The following is a 23,968-nucleotide window of genomic DNA, read 5'->3' as shown; positions in this document are numbered from 1 at the left end:
TCCTATTCCCAGGGTCATAAAACTGACCGCTGCTTACACAAAATAATGTGAATTTTAACTAACACTGACTCTCTCTGTCTTTTGTTATATCTAAAAGTCTTCATTTATAGCTTTAAGTAGTTTGAAGCAACAACAGACTTATTTTCAGTATGTGACTACATTTCAGCTAAGCAAACTGTCAAATCTTTACTTAAAAATTAGATTTTTTTTTTTTTAATTCTCAAAAGATGTATTTTGAGAAAGCTACACATCTATTGAGAATTAAATAGCAGTAAATATTTCATAGGTTCTAATAGAGATTTTTCACACTAATTCATGTAAAATATAATGACATATCAATGTTATTTTAGTATCAGTGAGGTACTCTTATAGGTTTTGTTAATATTTTGAATTCGTTTTTTATATAGGCTATATTCCATTTTAATTTTTGCAATTCATTCATTCATTTTGCAATTTTTGCAAGTCATTTTTATTAGTTTTTTAAACATCTGTATGGTTTTTATTAATTTGTTTTAGATATTTTAGTACATCAAGTTAACTAGATGAAAAAGAGAAACTTGACAACCAGCTGAAATAAAATAAATAAAGTTTATTATATAAATAAGTTATTACATATTTATATATAATTTATCATGCTTATTATTTATTTTATTTCAAGTAACAAAAATTTATTTTTCTTGATTCTGAATGTAAGCCTGAATGGTTAAACATGGCTTTTCATGCATCATGCATTAGAGAGCTAAGCTCCAGTGCAAAGATTGGGCCATTGCATGGACATCTGAGACCTAAAATATCTGTCATGCTATTACAAATCTAGGGAAATGTATATTTAGTTTGCTTAAATTTAGCCAATTTCCATTATTCAGGATGCACAAGTTTTTTTATGTGTACTCAGCTGTATAGATTGCTTTGTTTTAAGAGTTATTTCCGATTTTGGATTTACCAACACCTGAATGTCACTTAAAATAAACCAGATTTGTTTGGTCAGACAACCTTTCCCGTCTAAGCTGTTGGTCCTCGGCCCAAATAAGCAGCTATTTTGACAAGACATTCAGAGAAAAATCAAGTTTGTGTTTGTAATGTTTTAACAAAAGCAATCATCTTTCTGCATAGATTTTGATAAAATATCTGGGCCCTTTGCATGGACATCTGAGACCTTGCTACCACGCTAGTGCAAATTTGGTGACATTTAAAATTAAAAGCACATTAAAAATCACATTAAAGCACTTAGGAGGATTCGTAATAAGACGTAAAAAGACGCCTGCTGGCACATTCCTTCATTAGCGGCCCATGTTGTTTGCCGCTGACCCCTGCATAGAAATGCTGATGCACTCAAAGGCCTATATTTAGAATTTATTAGCAATATTAAATTCCACCTCAGATGCTTTCACCATAACGTCTGGAAATAGTTCACAGACACAATTAGCGTCATAGTCATATGCATAAAACAGATAAATAACCTTACACTGATTTCTCCAAAAGAAGGCATAATTAACGAAGCAATCATTTAAAATGGGACAGAAATCATTATGAATTATGAATTATAAATGAGTCGGAATGAATAAATCAGTGCATTTAATATACGTGCACAGACCTTTTCTACTTTTGTTGATGATTTCTCGCAAAAATGCACTTCTAGAGGTACTTCATACTGACATCCTAACAATGTAAAAAAAAAGAAGTAATATTAAATAATGCATTGCAAATGAGATCACTGCACTAATGCGCTTACTTTTACCCATGATGCCAAAGTGAAACAATAACAAAGCTGTGAACAATGATAGCTTGAGGGGATTGTTAAGCCATGAATGATATTTCTTCAAGTTACAGACCGAGCATTTATACAGGTTTATCTTTTTTCCCATCACTATCTCGCCTGAGGTGCTAATACTGTTTTCATAATCGCCCGCTATCTTGGGGTTAATCTTCTTTTTGAGCATTTTATGAAGGCAAACGAGCTGATCTTCCATCCAGAAAAGTAAGACTCCAGTATCACGGTCAGTTACGCAGCAAGCCAAGTGCCACGACCAACTCCAAAAATACACATAGCTGACCAGTGTGCATTTGAATATCTAGACATGACCGCATGAAAATCCCCTTTTGCGGACACATTTATCAGACCGTACAGACGCCCATGCAGCCACACCCCATCACTCTCTTGCCTTGTCTTGTCTCTGTATCATTTGTGTCTTAACTCTTGAGCAACACACAGTTTTTGCACCTGGGTGTGAGGTTTCCAACAGCATCACTCCAAAATGCAGTCTGACTCTTGAAATGTTAGTTGGGTTCAATGCTTGTCAGTACAGCAAGTAGGCCTACATTGATTTTCTCAACTGATATGATTTCCTTAAAAGACGTATTTAATTTTTAACTAAAATTTAATTTAGTTTTATGTCATTTTCAAATGCTGTAGTTGCACTTGTACTCGTGTCAGGGTGTGCAAGTAAGCGTTATCAAGACTCTCAGTTTCACCTAAGTAAATCAACTGTTTTTGCGCCAACACGTACCAAAGAAGAAATTTATATTTAATTTTATCAAATAGCCGCCTAGCATTTAAGATATCCAACCATTTGGCAATAACAGTGCATACTTGTCAGCATATGATTAAACTGCCAGACTGCCACCTGCTGTTTGCGATCGGCATTGACAATACAGTACCATTTCTGTCCTGCAATGCACCTTTGTGAAAATCGAGTCTTAACATACATTTTTACAGGCATTAACATACATTCAAACAGTCTATGCTGAATGTCTAATTTTTCATTAACATGCAAATAACCATTTGCATGTAAACATGATTCAGCAATCCCGATTTTAGCTATTATAAGTGAACTGCATATCAATATGGAGGTCCAAACCTGCAAAAATGTAAAATAAATAAATGCAGTAATAAAAAAATAAATGAAAGAACACAAAATAAAGTTTAAAAAAATGCAAATAAAGTTAAAATAATGTAAATTTAAAAAATGTTTAATTATTGTATTTGATTTATCAAGTGTGTGTGTGTGTGTATATATATATATATATATATATATATTTCTTAAAGCATCTTCTATGTTTCAGAGAAGAAAGAAAGTCATACAGGTCTGAAATGACATGGAAGTGATAAACGATGACAGAGTTTTACATTTTAGGTGAACTATCCCTTTAATGTTTAATTTCAGAAACCTGCATTAGACTAGTTTTTTAAATATATTTAGCTTAGCTAATTTACTTTTGCCTATGCCTTGCATCAGTGACTATTCAAATGTTTTGTTTTTTCATGATGCATATTTATAGGCTAGCAATAATTTATTATAATTTCTGCAGGTTCCTCCATATATCAAAAGATGATCTTTCAAACCCTAAACGTGATGGCTCAACCAAAAGTGTGTGTGCAGAAGACAACAAAAAATATATTTTGAAGAATGTTGGTAACCAAACAGATTTGGACCACTGAAATTCATTATGTGTGTATATATATATATATATATATATATATTTCTTAAAGCATCTTCTATGTTTCAGAGAAGAAAGAAAGTCATACAGGTCTGAAATGACATGGAAGTGATAAACGATGACAGAGTTTTACATTTTAGGTGAACTATCCCTTTAATGTTTAATTTCAGAAACCTGCATTAGACTAGTTTTTTAAATATATTTAGCTTAGCTAATTTACTTTTGCCTATGCCTTGCATCAGTGACTATTCAAATGTTTTGTTTTTTCATGATGCATATTTATAGGCTAGCAATAACAGCACAGAAATGCAGCTGATTAACTATACTAAAGAGATGCATTACTAAGCAACAAATATCAAATGTTTCAAAATATTTTCATAAGCAGAGCTCTCTCTTACAAGGATCATTAAATAAGCAAAACAAAAGCCAAAGGATGCAAATATTCAATAAAATCAAGCCTTCAGATTTAGCACACAAACTACTACTGAGGTAAACGTCACCTTTGTTTCCTAAACCGTCAGAGCAGTGTGAGATCAGATCCTTTCAATGCACCAGATGCAGCCATAATGCACCAGAAAGCCCACCACACACCAGCTATTAGTGGACAGGAGCCAATGTTTAGGAAACCATGCTTGCCAGCAGGCAAATTTGGCCACTCTTTTCAAGAGACACCTTGGGATTTTTACTGACCACAGCAACCTCGCTTTAATGTCTCATCTAAAGGACGTTGTCTTCTTACAATAAAGTGTTTCCAATTCTATACTGGGGCACAGAAACCCATGCAGATCACAGGATGAACACCCCCTGCTGGACTCACTAACACCTCATCCAGAAACAACAACAGTAGCTTTAAGGGGAAACCAGGCAAAAACAGCAGGGTGAACAGTACAATCTATGTAACAGGGTTTAAGAAATAGTGTATAATTTTTTCCCCACACAGACTGAACTGCATAAGCACCCAAAACATACTTATGGATTCTATCCAGCATTGTTTCAATTCACTACTCACAATCCAGCTTCCTACGTCTGTGTCCATGTCCAATCGGATACAGATGGTGTGGGCAGGACCTGCAGGGTGAAGATTGTTTATTTTACTTTGTACTACACTTCAGTGGTTTGTTCTTTATTATCCATTTTATATAAAACATTTCTCAAGAATACTCTAGCTGTATTGCCTATTGTGTTACATGATGATAATGTCATCAAACGTCACTGTGGTATCAAGTGCATTGCCTCCCAGACAACCAACAGTTAAAATGTATGAATTTTATCACATTATATAACAAAATATCAAACTAAAGGCATCTTTACACAGCCAAGTTAAGGCGGCTCTGTGTCTGCTCAAAATTCATTGTAAAGAATAATGATGCAATGCTGCATCAAAGCCACACTAAATTATGTCTGTTTAAACCCACCTCATCCCTTAGTATCAAAGTATACAGTTGTAATTGGTGTGTAAATGCATGTATGCCACATCTGAGCAGCATTAAACAGCCTGTGTAAAGACACCAAAATGCCACTTCAGATGTGGTTCTGTGCCACCTTTGCCGTGCAAATTTGGCATAATTGTGTCATAATTTTTTTATTTATTTGTAAAATGTTTTGCTTAAAATGTGTTTGTGTTACATTTGATTAAAATAACGTCAAGTAGGTTTGATATTCTGCTAATATAATGCAAATATATTTTAAGTGCTGTTTACTTACTTAAGTGTCCCAAATCTTTTTAGGCCACTGTATGACTTCAGTAAATCTATATAATAACGTGCTACTTATTTTTTTCTTATTATCTCTGTTTCAAAACAAGGAATCTCCTATTAATGTCGAAATTAACCAGTCAATCAATCGGTAAATTGCTTGTAAATGTTTCTCGTTTGTAAGACGCTACAGATAAGCGTCTTCTAAATGACTAAATATAAAGGTTAAATACAAACAATCCTAGTTAGCAAACAAAATTTAAGAAAGACTCCCATACAATGGTTTTGGATGCCATTATCAAACTTCATGACACTGTTTTAAACTACGATACCGGTGAATCCATGAAGGTTGTTCTTTCCTCAGCGCCCAGACTGCTGTTTACCACATGTCAGCCCCAGCTGGCCCCCGTTCTCGCGATATTGGGTGCATTACTGTTAGCACAATCATCACTCTCGCGAGATGTCATCCAGTCGTCCGCCATCGCTGTAGAGACAGAGGGAGAGAGTAAGCTACAGGGACTCAAACCTGGGGGGGAAAGAGGGCGAGATTTGTCCGTGTTTCCCCTCAACACACCCACCCTAACATCTATTGATGGCATCACTCCCTAACCCAAACATGTCCAACCTCAAACCCGGCACCAAGAAGGACACCAAGATGCGGATCCGCGCCTTTCCCGTGAGTATCAGCCGAGATGAGCGCCCCTCAGGCGGTCGCGGCTAGAACTCAAGAGCCGGGGATCGGGCAGAGCAGCAGGCCACAGCGGGTTTAGATGTTTTGAGGCTGAGTTTGAGAGATTTACAGAGACTACGGACTAGAAATAGCGTGTAATCATGATAATATTAGCGTCAGGGTTTTAAAGATGTTGATATGTTTAAGTTATTAGAAAGAAGAGTGATTTGAAGTATTGAAACAGCCAGTGTAGAAAGTGTTCAAAAAAACTCAATGATTCAGAGTCAGGGACAGAGTCTTTATGTTTTGACCATAACGCTGAAAATATGTACAGCATTGTAGATCCTACAGTCTTTTCTTTAGATCTGCTTGTTTTCTTTCAGTGTTTTGGTCTGATTTTGGGTCTTGTGTTGTCAGACTGGCCCGTTGGTGTTTTGTTGATGCTGTGTGTTTTTGTTCTAACTGATTGTTGTCTGTGGTGTTGATGGTTAATTTTGTTATTGTCGTTGGTGTTGTATTGCCAAACTGATTACATTGGTTGTGTTGTCTGGTTAATTTAGTTTCTTGTCATTGGTTGGTGTTTGGTGTATTTTGTTGACACTCTGGCTGATGTTGTGTAGATCAGTGGTTTTCAGTCTTTTAGATGCCAGGACCCCCAAATATGATCATCTTTGTGTGAAGCACCCCTTTCTAAAATTTTAAAGGCAGCTATATATTTTCATGTATAAAGACACAATTTATGTTGTGGAAAATGAATATTGTTTGGAAAGTATTTAGTTTCTATTACATGGTGTTTTTCTTAGTATTTACTGATAGATGTGTTATTATTATTATTTTTTTAATTTAATGATTTATTTATGTGAATGTAATTTTTTATTTATGTAAATCTAATTTGTTGTTTATTTATTTTATTTTAATTTTTTTTATTATTTATTTTAATCGATTTTTAACTTTTTTTCTCTAAACCTGTATTATTTATGTAAATGTCATTTTTATGATTAATGTAAACTGATTTTTTATTTATTTTAATAACATTTTATTTTTATCATTTTGTTATTTATCTTTTATTTTTACATCTTTCTCTAAACCTTTTAGTAATTATTTATGTAAATATAATTGTTTATTCAAATATATCTCATTTTTATTTATTTTTAATATCTTTTTTATTTTAGTCATTTTATTTTTTACTTTTTTTTCTAAAGCTTTTTACGAACTCTAAAGCACCCTCTTGTAGCCCCCTGTTGTTCCCCGGACCCTATTTTGAAAACCTCTGGTATAGTCAGTTGTCAGGTGTCATGGGTGTTGGTTAGTGTTGTGTAGATTATCACACTGATGATTGATGTCCTCAGCAGCTGTGTTTTTGTCTTTCACTGTCACTGCAGCACACTTTGCATCGGTATGACGTGCATCTCTCTGCAACATTCTGCAATTTTCTGTTCTTTTATTAGCTCCACTCAGAACAAATTATGTGCATTGCAGGACTGTCGGTGTGTTGGTGATGCTCTGATGGAATGAACTAGGTCAGAATAACTTGATAATATGCAGAGAAGTGAAAATGTTTCCATGCAATTATTTTCTGTTAGTGCATTAGAAATATTCTTCTCTTGAGATCTGGAAACCCCCTGACACCTGTCAGCATGTCCGCAGGACTCAGTAAATGACGTTTTGATTTAGATAAGTGGTAATAAGATAAGATATCGCTCTCGTTCAGAAACTGCGTTTACTTTGGATTGGACATGTCTCGCCCTGTCAGAGGAAATCATTAGAAATTTCACAGCTGCCTTAACTTCTTCGTCATAGTATTACCCTCTCAATAAGTGGCTTGTGTTCTTATCTGATACACCCCACATGCTCTCAGCTCTCCTCTGCATTCAAACTGTTTGTCTTTACCTTTTCATTGTGCCTTGAAACATGAACATGTAGTTCATTGTTAAAGATCAGACCGTCATAGACACATTTTTGTCAGAATTAGGAGTGTAAAGAAGCTTGGTGTTTGCTGTCATTTTCAAAATCTTTTAGTGCACAAGCTAACCAGTTATGATTCTTCTGATTGTTCTTGCTTTAACCTCCAAAACTCAGCAAAAATTGAGTCCTTTTAGTGCAAATTGTCCTCTGTAATTTTGTGATCTGACTTTAATTGAGTTTTTTCACTTGTTGGCCTGCCCTTCAGTTACATTTGTTCACTGTTCCAGGATTCATTATTTTATAGAAATGTGTAAAATTGTTTCATAATTTATATACACTGCTATTCTGCCTTTTCTTTAAAATAAATTATTACTGTTGGCGCTGATAGCCTAGTTGTTAGTGCGCCGACATATAGCACAACTGTGCTCACGGTGAAATATTATCAATAAATATTTTTTATCAATAAAAAATATTTTAAAAAATTACTTTTATTAAGCAAGGATGCAATAAATTGATTGTGACATTTATAATGTTACGAAAGATTTCTATTTCAAATAAATGCTGGGTTTTTGTTTTTTTACGTTGTTCTTAAATCTTGAAGTTGAAAAAATTGTATCATGGTTTCCACAAAAATATTAAGAAGCACAACTGTTTTCAACATTGATAGTAATAATAAGAAATATTTCGTGAGCACCAAATCAGCAGCATATTAGCATGATTTGTGACACTGAAGACTGGAGTAATGGCTGATAATTCAGCTTTGCCAACATGGGAATAAAAAAAAATATTAGGCCTATTAGTTAAAATGGTAATAATATTTCACAAATATTACTGTTCTTAGTATATTTTTGTTCACAAAATCCAGCCTTGGTGAGCATAAGAGACTTATTTTAAAAACATTGAAAAATCTTCTCAACCTTGAAGTTTTGAGCATTAATGTAAGTTTAACTTCTAATGTAACTAATTTTTTAACTGAAGTTGCAGACTTAATAAAAGAATAGAAGTGGTTTTAGTGTTCCTGTAGATTAAACAGTAGAGCATGGCACTTGAGCATGTGTTCAATTCACAGTGAATGCATGAGCTGATAAAATGTACACTGTGTAAATGCATCTGGCAAATTGATAAATGTTAAATGTGATAATATCAGGGTTAGCGGTTAAGGGTAAATAAAGGTATGTTTTGCTGTTCAAAGACTGTCTCTCTGGACTTTCTTCATCAGTGCCTTTGCATGGACATGACCTGAGCCTACAGAAACCCAGTTTGGAAACCTACTTACTTGCTTAACACACATGCACACGTTTTGCTTCAGGGATTCCTGTTCATGGAAAAACTGGTTCCTCTTTGTGTTAGCTTAACTTTTTTGAAAGTGCAATGCCACGGTCTTCTGCAGTGATTGCCAAACCAAGTGTGATTCAGGTAGCCTTTCAGCATAATGTTGGTAAAAGTGGGCGTTCACACTAGGGATGTGCACGACGACTAATTTGACTGTCGTTTAAACGAAAGTTTTGTATCCGACTAGTCGACTAGTCTAAAAGCAAGAAACCCCCAAAAGATGGTAAGAAAAAAAAAAACTCTGTGCGTGCGTGTAGCATAGCCTATATAATAGCCTATATTTGAAATACTTAATTTATGAATCACACTGTCAAATCTGCCGTTTGCAGATTTCTTAATCTTAATATAACGTTATAGCCAACAAATTAAAACACAAGTCAAAAACAATAGGATGGTTTATCAAGAAATAGCATTAAAACGGCTTTTAAAAACATACTTCGTGTAGGCTATATTGTCTAAAAACAAAACAATGCAACAATGCCCATTTTACTTACTCAGACCATGCATTATTTGTTCAGTGAAATTATCAACGTGGTCTGGTGAAAGACGGGACCTGAGGCGATTAACAATAAAATTCCTGCACTTGAAAAAACGTGCTTGGCAGGAACTGAAGTCGCAGGCACGCAGAGATAACGAAAAGCAAGCCGATAGAGTTTCAGAAAGCGCCTGGACATCCCGCACCGCCACCGAAGTGAGTCTTCATTAGAGGAATAGATGGCGCGGATGGGATCGCAGCACCGATGGGTTGTAGTGAATGACGTGATTGACATTAGCTGGCTTTATCCAGCCTCTAAGCTAACGCCTATGTGCCTGTATTGAATATTGCATCGCTCCAGTAGAGTTATTGTAAGACAATTTGACATTACACAGTTTACTCAAAACTTTTCCGTTTCCTTCTAATTCAAAATAATCCCACACCTTCTCGTCTTTCGCAAGGTCATTTTTGAACTCACCGCAACTGACACAAAGAAAACGCATGTGAGGTCTGAGGTAAAAATGTAGTTTCCGCCCAGATAAACGTTAAAAAAATAATGTATTATTTTATTTTATCTTGTTATTTAAAATGTTGTAAATGCAATGTTAAAATGACGGTAATGTGAATGATAAAATCCTGTTTTTGTATTTCTTTTTTTTTCTGTCGTGTAATCGACTATTGTTTTCAGTGTCGACTAGTAGGAGCTGTACCGTTTAGTCGACTAGTCGACTAGACCCGCACATCCCTAGTTCACACCCATACGGATTTTACCCATCAAAATGGCTTTAATCCACAGACTAGACTGCACAGGTATATGAGTCTCAAGACCTGTCTGTATTAAGGCTTAGCAGCCAGAGAGAGACAGACAGGTGAGAGCGAGGCGTTCTCTGTGTCTGAATCTACAATGCGTGTTAATTTATCACAGGAGCTGTGTTACTAACACTGTGACAAGCATTATCATTAACATATCATTAAAGTGTTGTTTTGACATGAATAATTAAAAATGTAATTCACACATATGATTAGCCATCAGACCTGTTCTTTGTGAGATTAGCTCTGCTGAGTCACTTGAAGCTTATAAAGAGCTCTGGAGTTGGGCTGAAGGTTTGGTCGTAAAAGAAAATTGATTTTGTTGGCCCAGTATCTGCCAAGGGTTGAGCATATGAGCGAGTGACCTGCAGTCCTGTTGGCACATTAAATGCACATTAGAGCGTTGTAAGTAAGTTGTTTTACTTTTAACGAGCCCGGAACCCAGCCTAGTTTCCTGTGCTGAATAAAGTCAATAAGGTCTTTTCTTTTGTAATTGCAAGGTTGTGATGTGTGCAGAGAGAGCAAAGTGAATATCAGGGTGTAAAAACTTGAGGTGATATACAATACAGTTCAAAAGGTTGAGGTCAGTTAGATTTTATTCAGTAGATGTGCATTAAATTGACCAAAAGTGACAGTAAAGAAATATAAGGTGTCACATGAAGGATGCTGTGGCACTGAATACTGGAGTAATGATGCTGAAAATTCATCCATCACAGAAATAACAAAATAACATTTCAAAATATATTCACGTACAATTTTTTTTAAAAATTATAATAATATTTCACAATGTAACTGTTTTTACTGATCAAATAAATGCAGACTTAGCATAATCAGAGACATTTAAAAATCTTACCAAAACTCAAACTTTTGAATGATAGTGTACAGTGTATATTATTTCATTTTATGACTAAAATGTACTTGCCAATACTATAAAAGTTTTGGCCATTACATGTAGTTAATTATAAATATTAACTATAAATATAGATAAATGTTACGCCAATGTCATATCAGTGTTTTGCCAACTTTATAAATCTATGCTGTGTTTTGGCTAATGTTTACACACATTTTGCAAGTTAAAACCAGACATCAGAATATTATAAAATGTCAATTTAAATCATAATATGTACATTTAAATGATAAAGTAACATTATAATATTTAAGTGTAATACTATGAAAGATTTACAGTAAGTTTTTAGTACTTTTGCAACCTTCCAATCAGAAAGAGTATGCAGCTTTAATTGAAAAATATAAGCCGTTTAAATTAATCTTAGTCCAATTAGAAAGATTCTGATAATTTAAACAAAAAACAATATTGGTCAATGCTGATAAGGCGCATCTCTCCTAAAACATTTTGTATCTAATTGTCATAAGCGTTTCTATGTTTTATTTATTTGGTGATTTGTTTGTTTTTGTAGATGACCATGGATGAGAAGTATGTGAATAACATCTGGGATCTTCTGAAGAATGCCATCCAGGAGATCCAGCGGAAGAACAACAGTGGGCTGAGCTTCGAGGAGCTCTACAGGAACGCCTACACCATGGTGCTGCACAAACATGGGGAGAAGCTCTACACGGGCCTCAGAGAGGTGGTCACCGAGCACCTCATCAACAAAGTATGAGCTCCTGTCTCACTCTTTCCTGTAGATCTTTCCTGTAAGGCTTTAGAGAAAACATACGAGGTCCTAGAGATCTGCATTCAACTTTTGAGTGTTAAAGTGTGTCACAGACTTTAGCAGGGAGTTAAATGTAGTTTAATAAGCAGTGAGCCACAAGAGACTGAGTGTTACAGAGATTTCACCTCGGTTTACTGCTTAAAAAGACCTGCTTAATGAATTTGACAGAGTGTGATGTGAATTTAAATTGAACAGATTGATTTAAGCAGATCTGAAGGACACGGTCTCACATCTTCACTACATATATATTTATATATAGCTTAATGAAGACCCTGGGGTTTTATCTCTGGTGCTGGCTGTTAATGATGTCAGTTATAGAGATGATGCAGTGGTGATGTCATTGTACACTCAGGTGGATGAAACCCATGTGCTTGAGCTGCTCTCATAACAGCTTTCATTTTTTCCCCCTGTCTTCAGGTACGAGAAGACGTGCTTCACTCGTTAAATAACAATTTCCTGCAGACGCTAAACCAAGCGTGGAATGATCATCAGACTGCCATGGTCATGATTAGAGACATTTTGATGTACATGGTAAGTTGTTTAGACTTTCTTTGGTGGGATGTAACTATTATAAAAATTGAGTTGTAACTTTACAGATGTTCTAATGTTTTCTTTGATTTTTAGAGCGTTCAGCGAGGAACTCATGGATAACACAACCAACCAAAAAGCATCAATGATCCTTAACATTTACTGACTTGGCCATAGAACGCTACAGTGATGACATATTTTTTTAGGCCAGAGCAGAAGTTAGCATCACTCTTGTTCCCTTGACAAAAACCCAATAGGATTGTTCCATTGGCTTTTAGATTAGGCTATAAAGTACACCACAGTCACATGACTTCAATGTCACCATCACAAAAAAGCACAAGGGAGTTTTACTGATGTATTTATTAGTGCTGGGCAATGATTAATTTTTTTTTAATCGCAAGAGTTTTCTGCAATTTAATCGCATTGTTATGCGCAAAATTCAATAATGAATTCAAAAGTACTGTATTGCGCACTTTTGTTTTAAAAGTACTGCGGTATGAACAAAAGTGCAATAACATTTGGTTTGCAAACATTTTAAACAAATAAGATGTTTTTTTACAGCAGTACCCTTTACATAGTAGCAGTTAAAATGTTTCTTGTAAATCTCAACTTGAACATTAATGTAATCAAATTAAAATCTCCTTTTCATATAACTCGTGTATTCTTGTGATGGTGCGTCTTGACACCATGTCTACACCGGATGCGCGCAGCGTGACAAAATACTATAGAACCCATTATAATCAGTAATGCTGTCTACACTGGATGCGGCGTGACACGACAAATCATACGTGCCGTCATTCATTGCGATCCTATACACCGGATGCGACAGTTGTCGCACCATGCCGCAACAGCTAAAGTCTGTCTTCAATGACTGGACGCGTCACGCGATAAAGTGACCATTGCAAATTATTTGAATTTTTTGTCAGTACGTCATAGACAGAACGAGCCAGCAGTTTGCTGTCAGGGATTTGTCGTGTCGCGCCACGTCGCATCCTGTGTAGACCGCATCACTGATTATAATGGGTTCTATAGTAGGATATTTTGTCACTCCGCGCCGCTCGCATCCGGTGTAGACACGGTGTTAGGCCCACCCCAAATGCTCTCATTGGTTGAAACGCATGATGACGCCCATCCCAAGCCAGTACTGATCAACATCCCACCCCTCCTGTGACCCATGGTTTGTTTGTATGTGTCTTCAGAGTCAGTGAGCAACAGACTTTCAAAATAATAATAAAAACTGAATGCTCTCATTGGTTGAGACGCATGATGACGCCCATCCCAAGCCAGTACTGATCAACATCCCACCCCTCCTGTGACCCATGGTTTGTTTGTATGTGTCTTCAGAGTCAGTGAGCAACAGACTTTCAAAATAATAATAAAAACTGCGTTAATGCGCGAGAAAATAATTGTCGGCGTTAATTAATGGATGTGTTAACGCGATAATAACGTGTTAACTTGCCCAGCCCTAGAATTTATGTATTAGAATAAAATGCGAAAATATACCAACGTGACCTTATTTGAGGCTATGTCCACACGAAGCCAGAGCTTTTTTTCCCCTCGTCTCAAGAAATATCTGCGTCCACACGAAACCGACACAAAATGGTGTAGTATACATGCCAGACCAGTATGTGGCGCTGTAATTCTGCCACAGAGATACACTAAAAACGGAGAAGACGACTTGGACTATGCGCATAAACCTTGCGCGCGGTATACAAACGAACATGGAACAATACATTTATTAATCTGTGTTAATGTTAGTTAATAAAAAGACAATCGTTCCGTGTTTGTTTGTGTTTTTGTTGCTGTTACATGACGTAGCGGTGTCTGACTCGGGGCGAGACGTGGGCTGATGACATCATCGTTTCAGAAAATATACTGATTCACTGTCCACACGAAAACGCAAGGGCGTCGTTTTCAGATTTATCCACTCTGGGACCCGGTTTCAAAAATAATCAGTTTCAGTCTCCCAAAACGCCGGATCCGTCTGGACGAAACGCCTATACGATACAAAATTTATGCGTATACAGCTAATGGTGTCTCCGTGTGGACGGGGCCTCAGGTATTTAACCAAAAAAAAAATGTAAAATTTTAAAATCTAGTACTTAATAATTATAATAGAACCTTGTTTCAGTTTTTTTTTTTTGCCTGCAAAAAAAGTTTAATATCATGAAAATTTATTTGGAAATGAGACTTGGGAAAGCAATTGGGACACAACAAAGCCTGGATTTGAATCTACATGAAAATTTTTTCTTTCTTTGTCTATCTAGGACCGTGTGTATGTTCAACAGAATAACGTGGAGAACGTCTACAATCTCGGCTTGATCATCTTCAGAGATCAGGTTGTGCGATATGGCTGCATCAGAGATCATCTCAGACAAACTCTACTGGACATGATCGCTCGAGAGCGCAGGGGAGAGGTGGTCGACAGGTGTGTGTGTTCTGTCATTCCATCTCTCATCAGAGTGTTTTAGTTAAAGAATGAAAGCTTGTTAGCTGTAAGTGTATTGACACATGCACAGTTGTAGAGGAATGGATTTTTATCTCATTTGTGCTGTCATGTTTTATGGCAGAGGAGCCATCAGGAATGCCTGTCAGATGCTGATGGTTTTGGGCTTAGAAGGTCGGTCCGTCTACGAGGAGGATTTTGAAATCCCGTTTTTAGACATGTCTGCTGAGTTCTTCCAGGTGGGTGCTGTTTTCATGCTGCTTCAACTCTGTTTGCTTATCGTTTTGGATATAACAAAAGATTTCCAGATCTACCAAGATTTTTTTTCCAGTAAAAAAGGCTGAGAAGAACAAATTCACTACTTGTGTGAAAAAAATAAAATAAATAATTGTTGAATTGATTAATTTGCTCATTTATGTTTGACTGACTGCGTTGACCACTGTGTTATTTATAATGTCTCTGTTTTTGTGTTTGTGTGTGTGTGTTTCTGTGCAGATGGAAAGTCAGAAGTTCCTAGCGGAGAACAGTGCCAGTGTCTACATCAAGAAAGTGGAGGCTCGGATAAACGAGGAGATTGAACGAGTGATGCACTGCCTGGATAAATCAACAGAGGAGCCCATTGTGAAGGTGGTGGAGAGAGAGCTCATCTCCAAACACATGAAGACCATCGTAGAGATGGAGAACTCGGGACTGGTCCACATGCTCAAAAATGGAAAGACAGAAGGTGAGCGGCTGTTTGTGTTTTGATCTGTCATCTATCTCTAAGTGTCAGGAATTAGGCTTTCTGTTTTCCTCTCTTGCTTTGCATTTCATTCAGTTTCTCTCATCTTTTCTCACATTCTCTGTCAGACCTGGCATGTATGTATAAGTTGTTCAGTCGGGTTCCTAACGGACTGAAGACGATGTGTGAGTGCATGAGCTGGTACCTCAGAGAGCAGGGTAAAGCGCTGGTGTCAGAGGAAGGAGAGGGCAAGAACCCAGTCGACTACATCCAGGTACACATTCACCGACAGGAGGACTTGAAGTAGTAAAAGAAGGAACAGCACAGACAATTCATTCAAAACAACAGGACTGGCTGAGTCAGATCCTGAATAGACAAAGGAACAAATCTGCTAAGTTTTAGGAGTTCAGACTTGTAAAAATGTGTAAATACAGCAACCTCAATAAGCTGTAGGTTTGTAATAAGTAGTAAGGATGCTCTTTTTCTTGTGAATCATTTAGGGTTTGTTGGATTTGAAGTCGCGCTTCGACCGGTTCCTGCAGGAGTCCTTCAACAACGACAGGCTCTTCAAACAGACTATCGCTGGAGACTTTGAGTATTTCCTCAACCTCAACTCCAGATCACCCGAGTACCTCTCGCTCTTCATCGACGACAAACTCAAGAAAGGAGTGAAGGGGGTAAGAAATTAGTCTTAGACCATCTTTAGCTTGTGAGATGAAAACTCTGCCTACAAATTTGGTCAATTCAGTCTTCAGTTTAGCTACAAAAAACAATATTATGCTCCATGGACATTTCTGTCCAGTGAAAATGAAAATATTGTTATGCATATGAGTTGTTGTATAATTTAGATATGGATTAATTGATGAATGAACACCCACATAAACAAACAACACTTAACTAAAACTATTAAAAAAAAATTTTATTAATTGAAATAAAATATAAATATTTGATTAAAAACAGACTATGGTAAATGTTGCCTTGATAACTACTGAAATAAAGTACGTTCATGTTGAAGTTCTAAAATTACTGAAACTAAAACTGAAATAAAAAAATAAAGCTAAAAAGAAATATTTGCAAAAAAAACTAGAAAATGACAAAAGCACACAACAAAATTCTTAGAATTTAGACTAAAAAAAATGAAAACTAAAAATTAGAAAATCAAAGCTAATTGAAAAATATTACTGTAAAAAAATATGCGGTCAAACTGTACAATAACGTTGCGTTTGTTAACATTAGTTAACATGAACTAACAATAAAAAAATACTTCTACATATCTACTAATGCATTATTAAAAATATATATATTTTTAATATTATTTAATGGACCTGAGCTAACATGAATTAACAATAAACAGTTTAACTAATGTTAACAAACATGAATAAATACTATAACAAATGTTGATCATTGTTAGTTAATGTTAGCTAATGTGTTAACTAATGCTAACTAATGGGACCTTATTGTAAAGTGTTACCATGAATGCTATAATAGTATAGAAATAATACTGAAACAAAGTTATTTATTACTGATCTCTTAATTGTGTTTGTGTTTAGCTGACAGAACAGGAGGTGGAGTCCATCCTGGATAAGGCCATGGTGCTGTTCAGGTTCATGCAGGAGAAGGATGTGTTTGAGCGTTACTACAAACAGCACCTGGCCAGAAGACTCTTAACCAATAAGAGCGTTTCAGATGACTCCGAGAAAAATATGATCTCCAAACTAAAGGTGAACATCGTATCCTTCATTACTCTCATTCACTGTATTCCTTTGTGTGTCTAATGTGATGCTCTCTCTCTCTCTCTCATCTCTCTCAGACGGAGTGCGGTTGTCAGTTCACCTCTAAACTGGAGGGCATGTTCAGGGACATGAGCATCTCTAATACCACTATGGATGAATTCCGCCACCACCTGCAGACATCACAGGTGCAGACGCACACACATACACACTAGCTAACTATAACTACTGCACCCTAAGGGCTTATTTACACCAAGTCCACGTTTGCAGAAAAAGAACATTGAAACGATGCATCCATTCGAGTTCTTTCACACCAAATGCAAAACTGTGTGGTTTGTCTTGATGTTGCAGGTGTCTCTCTGTGGTGTTGATCTCACAGTGAGAGTTCTGACCACAGGTTACTGGCCCACACAGTCAGCCACACCAAAATGCAACATCCCGCCCCCCCCACGCCACGCCTTCGAGGTCTTCAGAAGGTACAACTCAATGAAAATGAGTTTATTAAAAGACCAGACTTCGTTCTCTTTTCAGTTAAACAGTATTTAGGAGAAGCCGATAATCTCAGCTTGACATGCTATAATCCCTTATGAAGTGTGTCTGTATGTCAGATGTGTCTCCACTTGTAGCTTGGTTTCATGCGAGTTATATACTCTGTGCAGGTTTTATTTGGCTAAGCACAGCGGCAGGCAACTTACACTCCAGCACCACATGGGTTCTGCAGACCTCAACGCCACCTTCTACGGAGCCATCAAGAAGGTACAGATACACATGGAAAATAAATCAAATTTAATAATTTATTATATAATATAAAAAAATAAAATTTCATGACACTTGCACGTTTAATACCAAATTACAAAATATTATAACTACTGTAATATTGTAAATGCATAATAAAATATGAAATGTGTGTATGTATTTTATATATACAGTATATATACTTAAATATTTAAAATAATGTGTAAAGATAATGATTAATATAGATATAAATTGTAAAGATACTGATTAAATTGTGAACTGTATTTTAAATGTAAATATATTTATAGATATTTAAAATACTGTTGAAATTAGTATTTTTGCAATTGCATTTCATGTCAGTTATACACATACACATACATACCTATATACATAAATATACTTATTTAAAACATATTTCATGTACTTAAATATTTAAAATATATAATGAATAAACTAAATGGCAGGATGCAAGAATCAACAATATGCTGTGCTGAGTAGCTCCACCCACAGTGGAATATCATTGGTCTAAATCCTCCTCCTCATAGCCGCATATTAAACATCAAACATGTTCTGATTGCTTGTGATTTTGTTGCTTTACACAGCATTTTTTCTTTCAGTGAAGACTATTGAACTCTTTCTCACATGTTGGTTGTTTGTAATAAAGGGTTACAATTATTTATGAAATAAATGGTTAATTGACTCTCTCTTTCTCTCTCTTTAGGAGGATGGCTCTGATGTTGGTGTTGGCGGGGCTTTGCTAACAGGCTCAAACACACGGAAGCACATTCTGCAGGTGTCCACCTTCCAGATGACCATCCTCATGCTCTTCAACAACAGAGAGAAGTTTACCTTTGAGGTAAAGCCTCCTATCCACCTGTTCCTGATCTAAATGCCCTGCTTACCCAATCGGTTTCACCTTCACCTGTGTCAACCCTTCTTCAACCCTTTAGGAGATCCAGCAGGAGACCGACATCCCCGAGCGCGAGCTGGTCCGGGCCCTGCAGTCTCTAGCCTGCGGGAAGCCCACCCAGAGAGTTCTCACGAAAGAGCCCAAGAGTAAAGAGATCGAGAGCGGCCATGTGTTTACAGTCAATGACCAGTTTACCTCCAAACTGCACAGAGTCAAAATACAAACAGGTATTGTGCTGCCACAAGAGGGCGCTGTTGATTCAGAATGAAGGGACGAAATAAAGTGATTGTCTGAAAGAAATCAGAGTTAAACATTGGACTTTTGTTAGCTTTAAGGTTAACTATATGGTAGTTTACTCCTAAAAGCAGTGAAATAATGGATATTTTTAACCCGTGCATGCATTAAAATAGATCAAATACATAATGACTCATCTCAGAGATTTGTCTGATTAAATACTCTCTAGAATGAGAACGTTGTTCCCCTTAATATAATCTCACCCTGCCTTTTTTATTATAGCAAGTAGCAAATCATATGTGATCCTGGACCACAAAACCAGTCATAAGGGTCATTTTTTTGAAATTGAGATTTATACATCATCTGAAAGCTAAATAAATAAGCTTTGTTAGGATAGGACAATATTTGGCCGAAATACAACTATTTGAAAATCTGGAATCTGAGGGTGCAAAAAAAAATCAAAATATTGAGAAAATCGCCTTTAAAATTATCCAAATGAAGTCCTTAGCAATGCATATTACTAAACAAAAATCAAGTTTTGATATATTATTGGTAGGAAATTTACAAAATGTCTTCATGGAACATGATCTTTGCTTAATATCCTAATGATTTTTGGCATAAAAGAAAAATTTATAATTTGGACTCATACAGTGTATTGTTGGCTATTGCTACAAATATATGTGCTACTTATGACTGGTTTTGTGGTTCAGGGTCACATATAGCATTTATTATTATTTTAAATTAGCTTTAATTTTTCATATTTTCATTTGAAATTTAGTTAAAAAAATTTGTAGTTTTATTTTTTAAGTATTTAAATCTTTTTTTAAATCTTTTTATTTAGATTTTAAATATTTTAAAAGCTAAATAGAAATATTTAGCTTTTAAAATATTTTCAGTTTTTCTTAAATGTTTCTATTTAGCTTTAATTTATTTTATTTAGGTTTTAGTTTGAGTAATTTTAGAACTTCAACTTATTTTATTTTGGTTAGTTGCCAAGGTAGTTTTAATTATTTTAGTTTTAGTTAATAATAACTACACTTTTGGCCCTGTTGATCCTATTTCATGCCCCAGCTTCCTTTTTCAATAGGACTTAAAGGGGTCATATGATGCTGCTAAAAAGAACATTAATTTGTATATTTGGTGTAATGACTTTAGTCTTTGCAACTTTACAGATCTTCTTTATGCACCAAGAGCTTGTAACACTCCAAAGAGAAAGGAAAAATTGAAATCGCATCATATGACCCCTTTAACACTTTTTTTTCTTGGAGATGAATTCTGATTTGACAAAATGTTAGGTGAATGAGATATTGTCCATGTACTTTTACATCTGAAGTGACCTAAATGTAGACGTTTTTAAATTTAGAAAAGCGCTTTACAAACTCGTTGAATCCATCTCCTGCAGTTGCTGCTAAGCAAGGCGAGTCGGACCCGGAGCGCAAGGAGACACGGCAGAAAGTAGACGATGACAGGAAACATGAAATCGAGGCTGCCATTGTACGCATCATGAAGTCCAGGAAGAAGATGCAGCACAACGTACTGGTAGCAGAGGTGAGCGTGTGTTCTTTGCGTGATCTTTATTCGTTTCAAAAATCGTATCTGCAGATTTCTAATGATCGTTTGGTTGTGTCCCGTCAGGTGACCCAGCAGCTGAAAGCGCGGTTCCTGCCGAGCCCCGTGGTCATTAAAAAGCGCATAGAAGGACTTATAGAAAGAGAATATTTGGCCCGGACGCCGGAGGATCGTAAAGTCTACACGTACGTCGCGTAGTGGATCACATGACTGCACAAGGAGACGAGCGAGCGACACAAAGACAGGAAAAATAAAAAGATTCTGGACTGCTTTTCGCATGGACTGGGAAGTTCCTTTTAAACAAAAGATGAACTCTGGGTAACGGACTTCTTTTAAAAGAAAAGCAAACCGAGAAATCATAAACCATACAATCGGGAAAATAATCAGGAAGCAAACTAAGAAATCCATAATTGTGTTGTAGATTATTTTTAATTAGATCACTCCCACTCTTATGAGAATCTCAGCTATGAATGGATCCAGCTTCAGTCTCTTCACCGTTTTACCCTCGTAGAGATCAAAATTAAAAGAATCCCTTGGGAAAATGTGAATGCACGGCACATGTTTTTTTTTTTCAATACTGTATAAAAGGCAGAATTATTTAAAACCCTAACAAAACAGCCAAAATGTGGCTACAGAAATAAGACAAAAAAATTCAATAAAAAACGCTGATATTGAGCCGTTTGCCGCTTTCTTGCAGAAGCCGTTGTGGTAACGTAAAGGCACGGAGATGATGCATCAATGTGATTTTATTCCTGGTTTATTAAACAAACGTAAACGTTCCACACTGTCCCAGGTGAGCGTGTCTCCCGAGGCACGTGAAATAAAAAGCAGCCAAATGACTGGCAGAAATCTCCAGTTTCTTGCGATTAAAGCTCGAAAATGCCATTACTGCCCAGCTTGAATTATGTGTGGCCCTGGTCCAAACAGAATCAAATTGTTTTCAGAAATGGGCAGAGCAGATGAGTGCTGCACATGTGCACAGCGGGTAACCGCTTTGAAGAAAGAGTAACAACATCACTGAGACTCCCTGATGAAATAAAAGCTAAAAAACCAAAGCAATTAACTCACATTTTTTATTTTATTTATTTATTTATTTTTTTTTTATGGTTTGAATTTTAGCAAATTTCTCTAAATTTTGTGAAGCACCTTTATTTTTTAATTATATATATATATAATAAAAAAATAATGGTGCTTCACGATGCCATATAGAAGAACCATTTTTTGTGTGGCATCGCTGTGAAGAACCTTTTAAGCACCTCTATTTTTAAGTGTATATAGTAAGAAAAGAAAAAATAAAGAAATTACTTTTATTCAGCAAGAATCCATTAATTTGATTGAAAGTGACAGGAAAGACATTTATATTGCATTAAAGTATATTCAAATAGAAATTATAAAGTGTAATAATATTGTGACGAGTGGGGGGGGGGCCGAGAGCCGTGGGAACGGAGCGAGGCCGGTGGAGTAATTGATAATGAGCGACACCTGCACCACTCACCGGTCTCGAGTCCCACGGAGGAGCTCCGGAAGGATAAAAGGAGGAGTTACGACAGTGAAAGTGGAGAGAGTACTTTTCTCTCTCCCCTCTCTCGTCTCTGTCTCTCCTTGACCTTCCATCTCCTTTTCTCTCGCCTCGTCTGTCCTTACCCCCAGGTACGCCGCGGCCGCCGTGATCGGCTCCCTGGGAGGGGGGAGGGGGGGGAGTAGAGCGCAGTCTCGGGAGTATCCCCCGGCCTGCTAGGGGCGATGGGGGTATGTGACGAGTGAGGGTGGGGCCGAGAGCCAGGTTACTTTAAATTGTAACAATATTTCACAATATTACTATTTTACTGTATTGTTGGTCAAATAAATGCAGCATGATTTTATAAATGTAGTATTATATATAATATTAATTAATACTTTTATTCATCAAGGAACCATTAAATTGATTTAAATGACAGTAAAGACGTTTATGATGTTACAAAATATTTCTAGTTCAAACAAGTACGACTGGCGTAATGACTGCTGAAAATTCGGCTTTACCACACAGGAACAAATGACATTTTAAAATGTATTAAAATAATTTTTTTTAATTGTAGCAATATTTCACAATATTATTTTTTACTGTATTTTGCAGCCTTGATAAACCTTGAAAGTCATTGATGTAGATATCAAGATATCAAACCAAACAATAGCACAAACACTATTTCCCAGGGTTTTTTTTAGGTCTTAAATTCTATAACATTTGTTACACTGTTCAAAATGAAGATTTCGGTCTTTGTGGTTGTTCATAGTTAAAGGCAGAGTAAGTGATTTCTGGTAACCAATGTTGATATTTGAAATCACCAAAACAAACACGCCCCTACCCCAAAAGGGTCTTGCCCCTATTTTGATAGCTCCGCCCCACATATACGTACGCAACCCAGGCAACGATTAGTTCTGTGAAACAAAGCAAAACCAATGTTACACCATGTCTACGGACGTGAGCGGCGCGGCACAACAAATCCCCGACAGAAAACTGCTGCCAGGTTCTATTTATGACGTGCTGACACAAATTTCAAATGGTTTTCAACAGTCGTTTGATCGCGTCCAGTGTAGGCAGACTTTAGCTGTTGTAGACACACGTTGTTACTCACCTATTGAGAAGAAACAAAGCAACCTCGGCGTCCGATCGCAGGCCTCCGCTCCTTGAGTTCTCTCCAGCGCTGGAAAGCTGATCCGATATTTACACGGGTCCTACTTCTTGCCTTATCGTTCCGCAGACGTTTTCCTCTTTTGTTTTTTATCCACCATCTCTATCTTTCTGTCGCTCGGCTAATGTCCGTCCCATGCACTGAAAGCTCTCTCCTCCACATCACAAGTAGACACGCCCCTTATTGCTGATTGGCTACAAGTTTGTTTTGCGATTCGGCCCGAATCAGTTTTCTAAAGTGTTTTTGAAAAATCACATACCCCGCCTTTAAAGCAGCACTATGTAACTTTTTCTGTGTTCAAAATTTGCTAAATGTATATAATGAGCGAGTACATAATGAATTCATCTTCCAAACCGCCTTTTTGTCTTATCCCGAATCACTACGGTACACTTATAATAAGTACTTATATTTGGACTATTGTAGCCTGGT

General features: G+C 36.4%; 2 protein-coding genes across 4 annotated transcripts in view; one reads left to right on the top strand and one right to left on the bottom strand.

The window, feature by feature from the left end:
* The window catches only part of LOC107724811 (muscleblind-like protein 1), an 82,306-nt gene extending 76,770 nt beyond the window's left edge, over nt 1-5,536 (bottom strand). For 2 of the 3 annotated variants that reach the window (XM_016533870.1, XM_016533873.1), the window contains exons 1-2: nt 5,465-5,536; nt 4,448-4,506 (exon numbers count right to left, since the gene is read on the bottom strand). The gene's annotated coding sequence lies outside the window, so the exon portion shown is untranslated. Of the gene's footprint in view, nt 1-4,447; nt 4,507-5,142; nt 5,281-5,464 lie in introns of those variants that run through there. The other variant, XM_016533871.1, reaches the window with a different exon arrangement.
* Nucleotides 5,537-5,579: 43 nt separating this feature from the next.
* On the top strand, nt 5,580-21,545 carry LOC107724810 (cullin-3-B). Its single transcript, XM_016533865.1, has 16 exons — nt 5,580-5,808; nt 11,740-11,937; nt 12,415-12,528; nt 14,793-14,953; nt 15,096-15,210; nt 15,467-15,695; nt 15,821-15,966; nt 16,193-16,369; nt 17,243-17,413; nt 17,503-17,610; nt 17,774-17,898; nt 18,082-18,178; nt 18,879-19,013; nt 19,108-19,294; nt 20,704-20,849; nt 20,937-21,545. The coding sequence occupies exons 1-16, from the start codon at nt 5,725-5,727 to the stop codon at nt 21,066-21,068; spliced, it is 2,325 nt and encodes a 774-aa protein (XP_016389351.1). The 5' UTR covers nt 5,580-5,724; the 3' UTR covers nt 21,069-21,545.
* The last annotated feature ends 2,423 nt before the right edge of the window (nt 21,546-23,968 follow it).

Source organism: Sinocyclocheilus rhinocerous, unplaced genomic scaffold (assembly GCF_001515625.1).
Source record: "Sinocyclocheilus rhinocerous isolate Xijiao unplaced genomic scaffold, SAMN03320098_v1.1 scaffold2500, whole genome shotgun sequence".
Lineage (NCBI taxonomy): Eukaryota > Metazoa > Chordata > Actinopteri > Cypriniformes > Cyprinidae > Sinocyclocheilus > Sinocyclocheilus rhinocerous.
The sequence above is the reverse complement of the archived record's forward strand: the minus strand, read 5'-3'. Positions and strand labels throughout refer to the sequence as shown.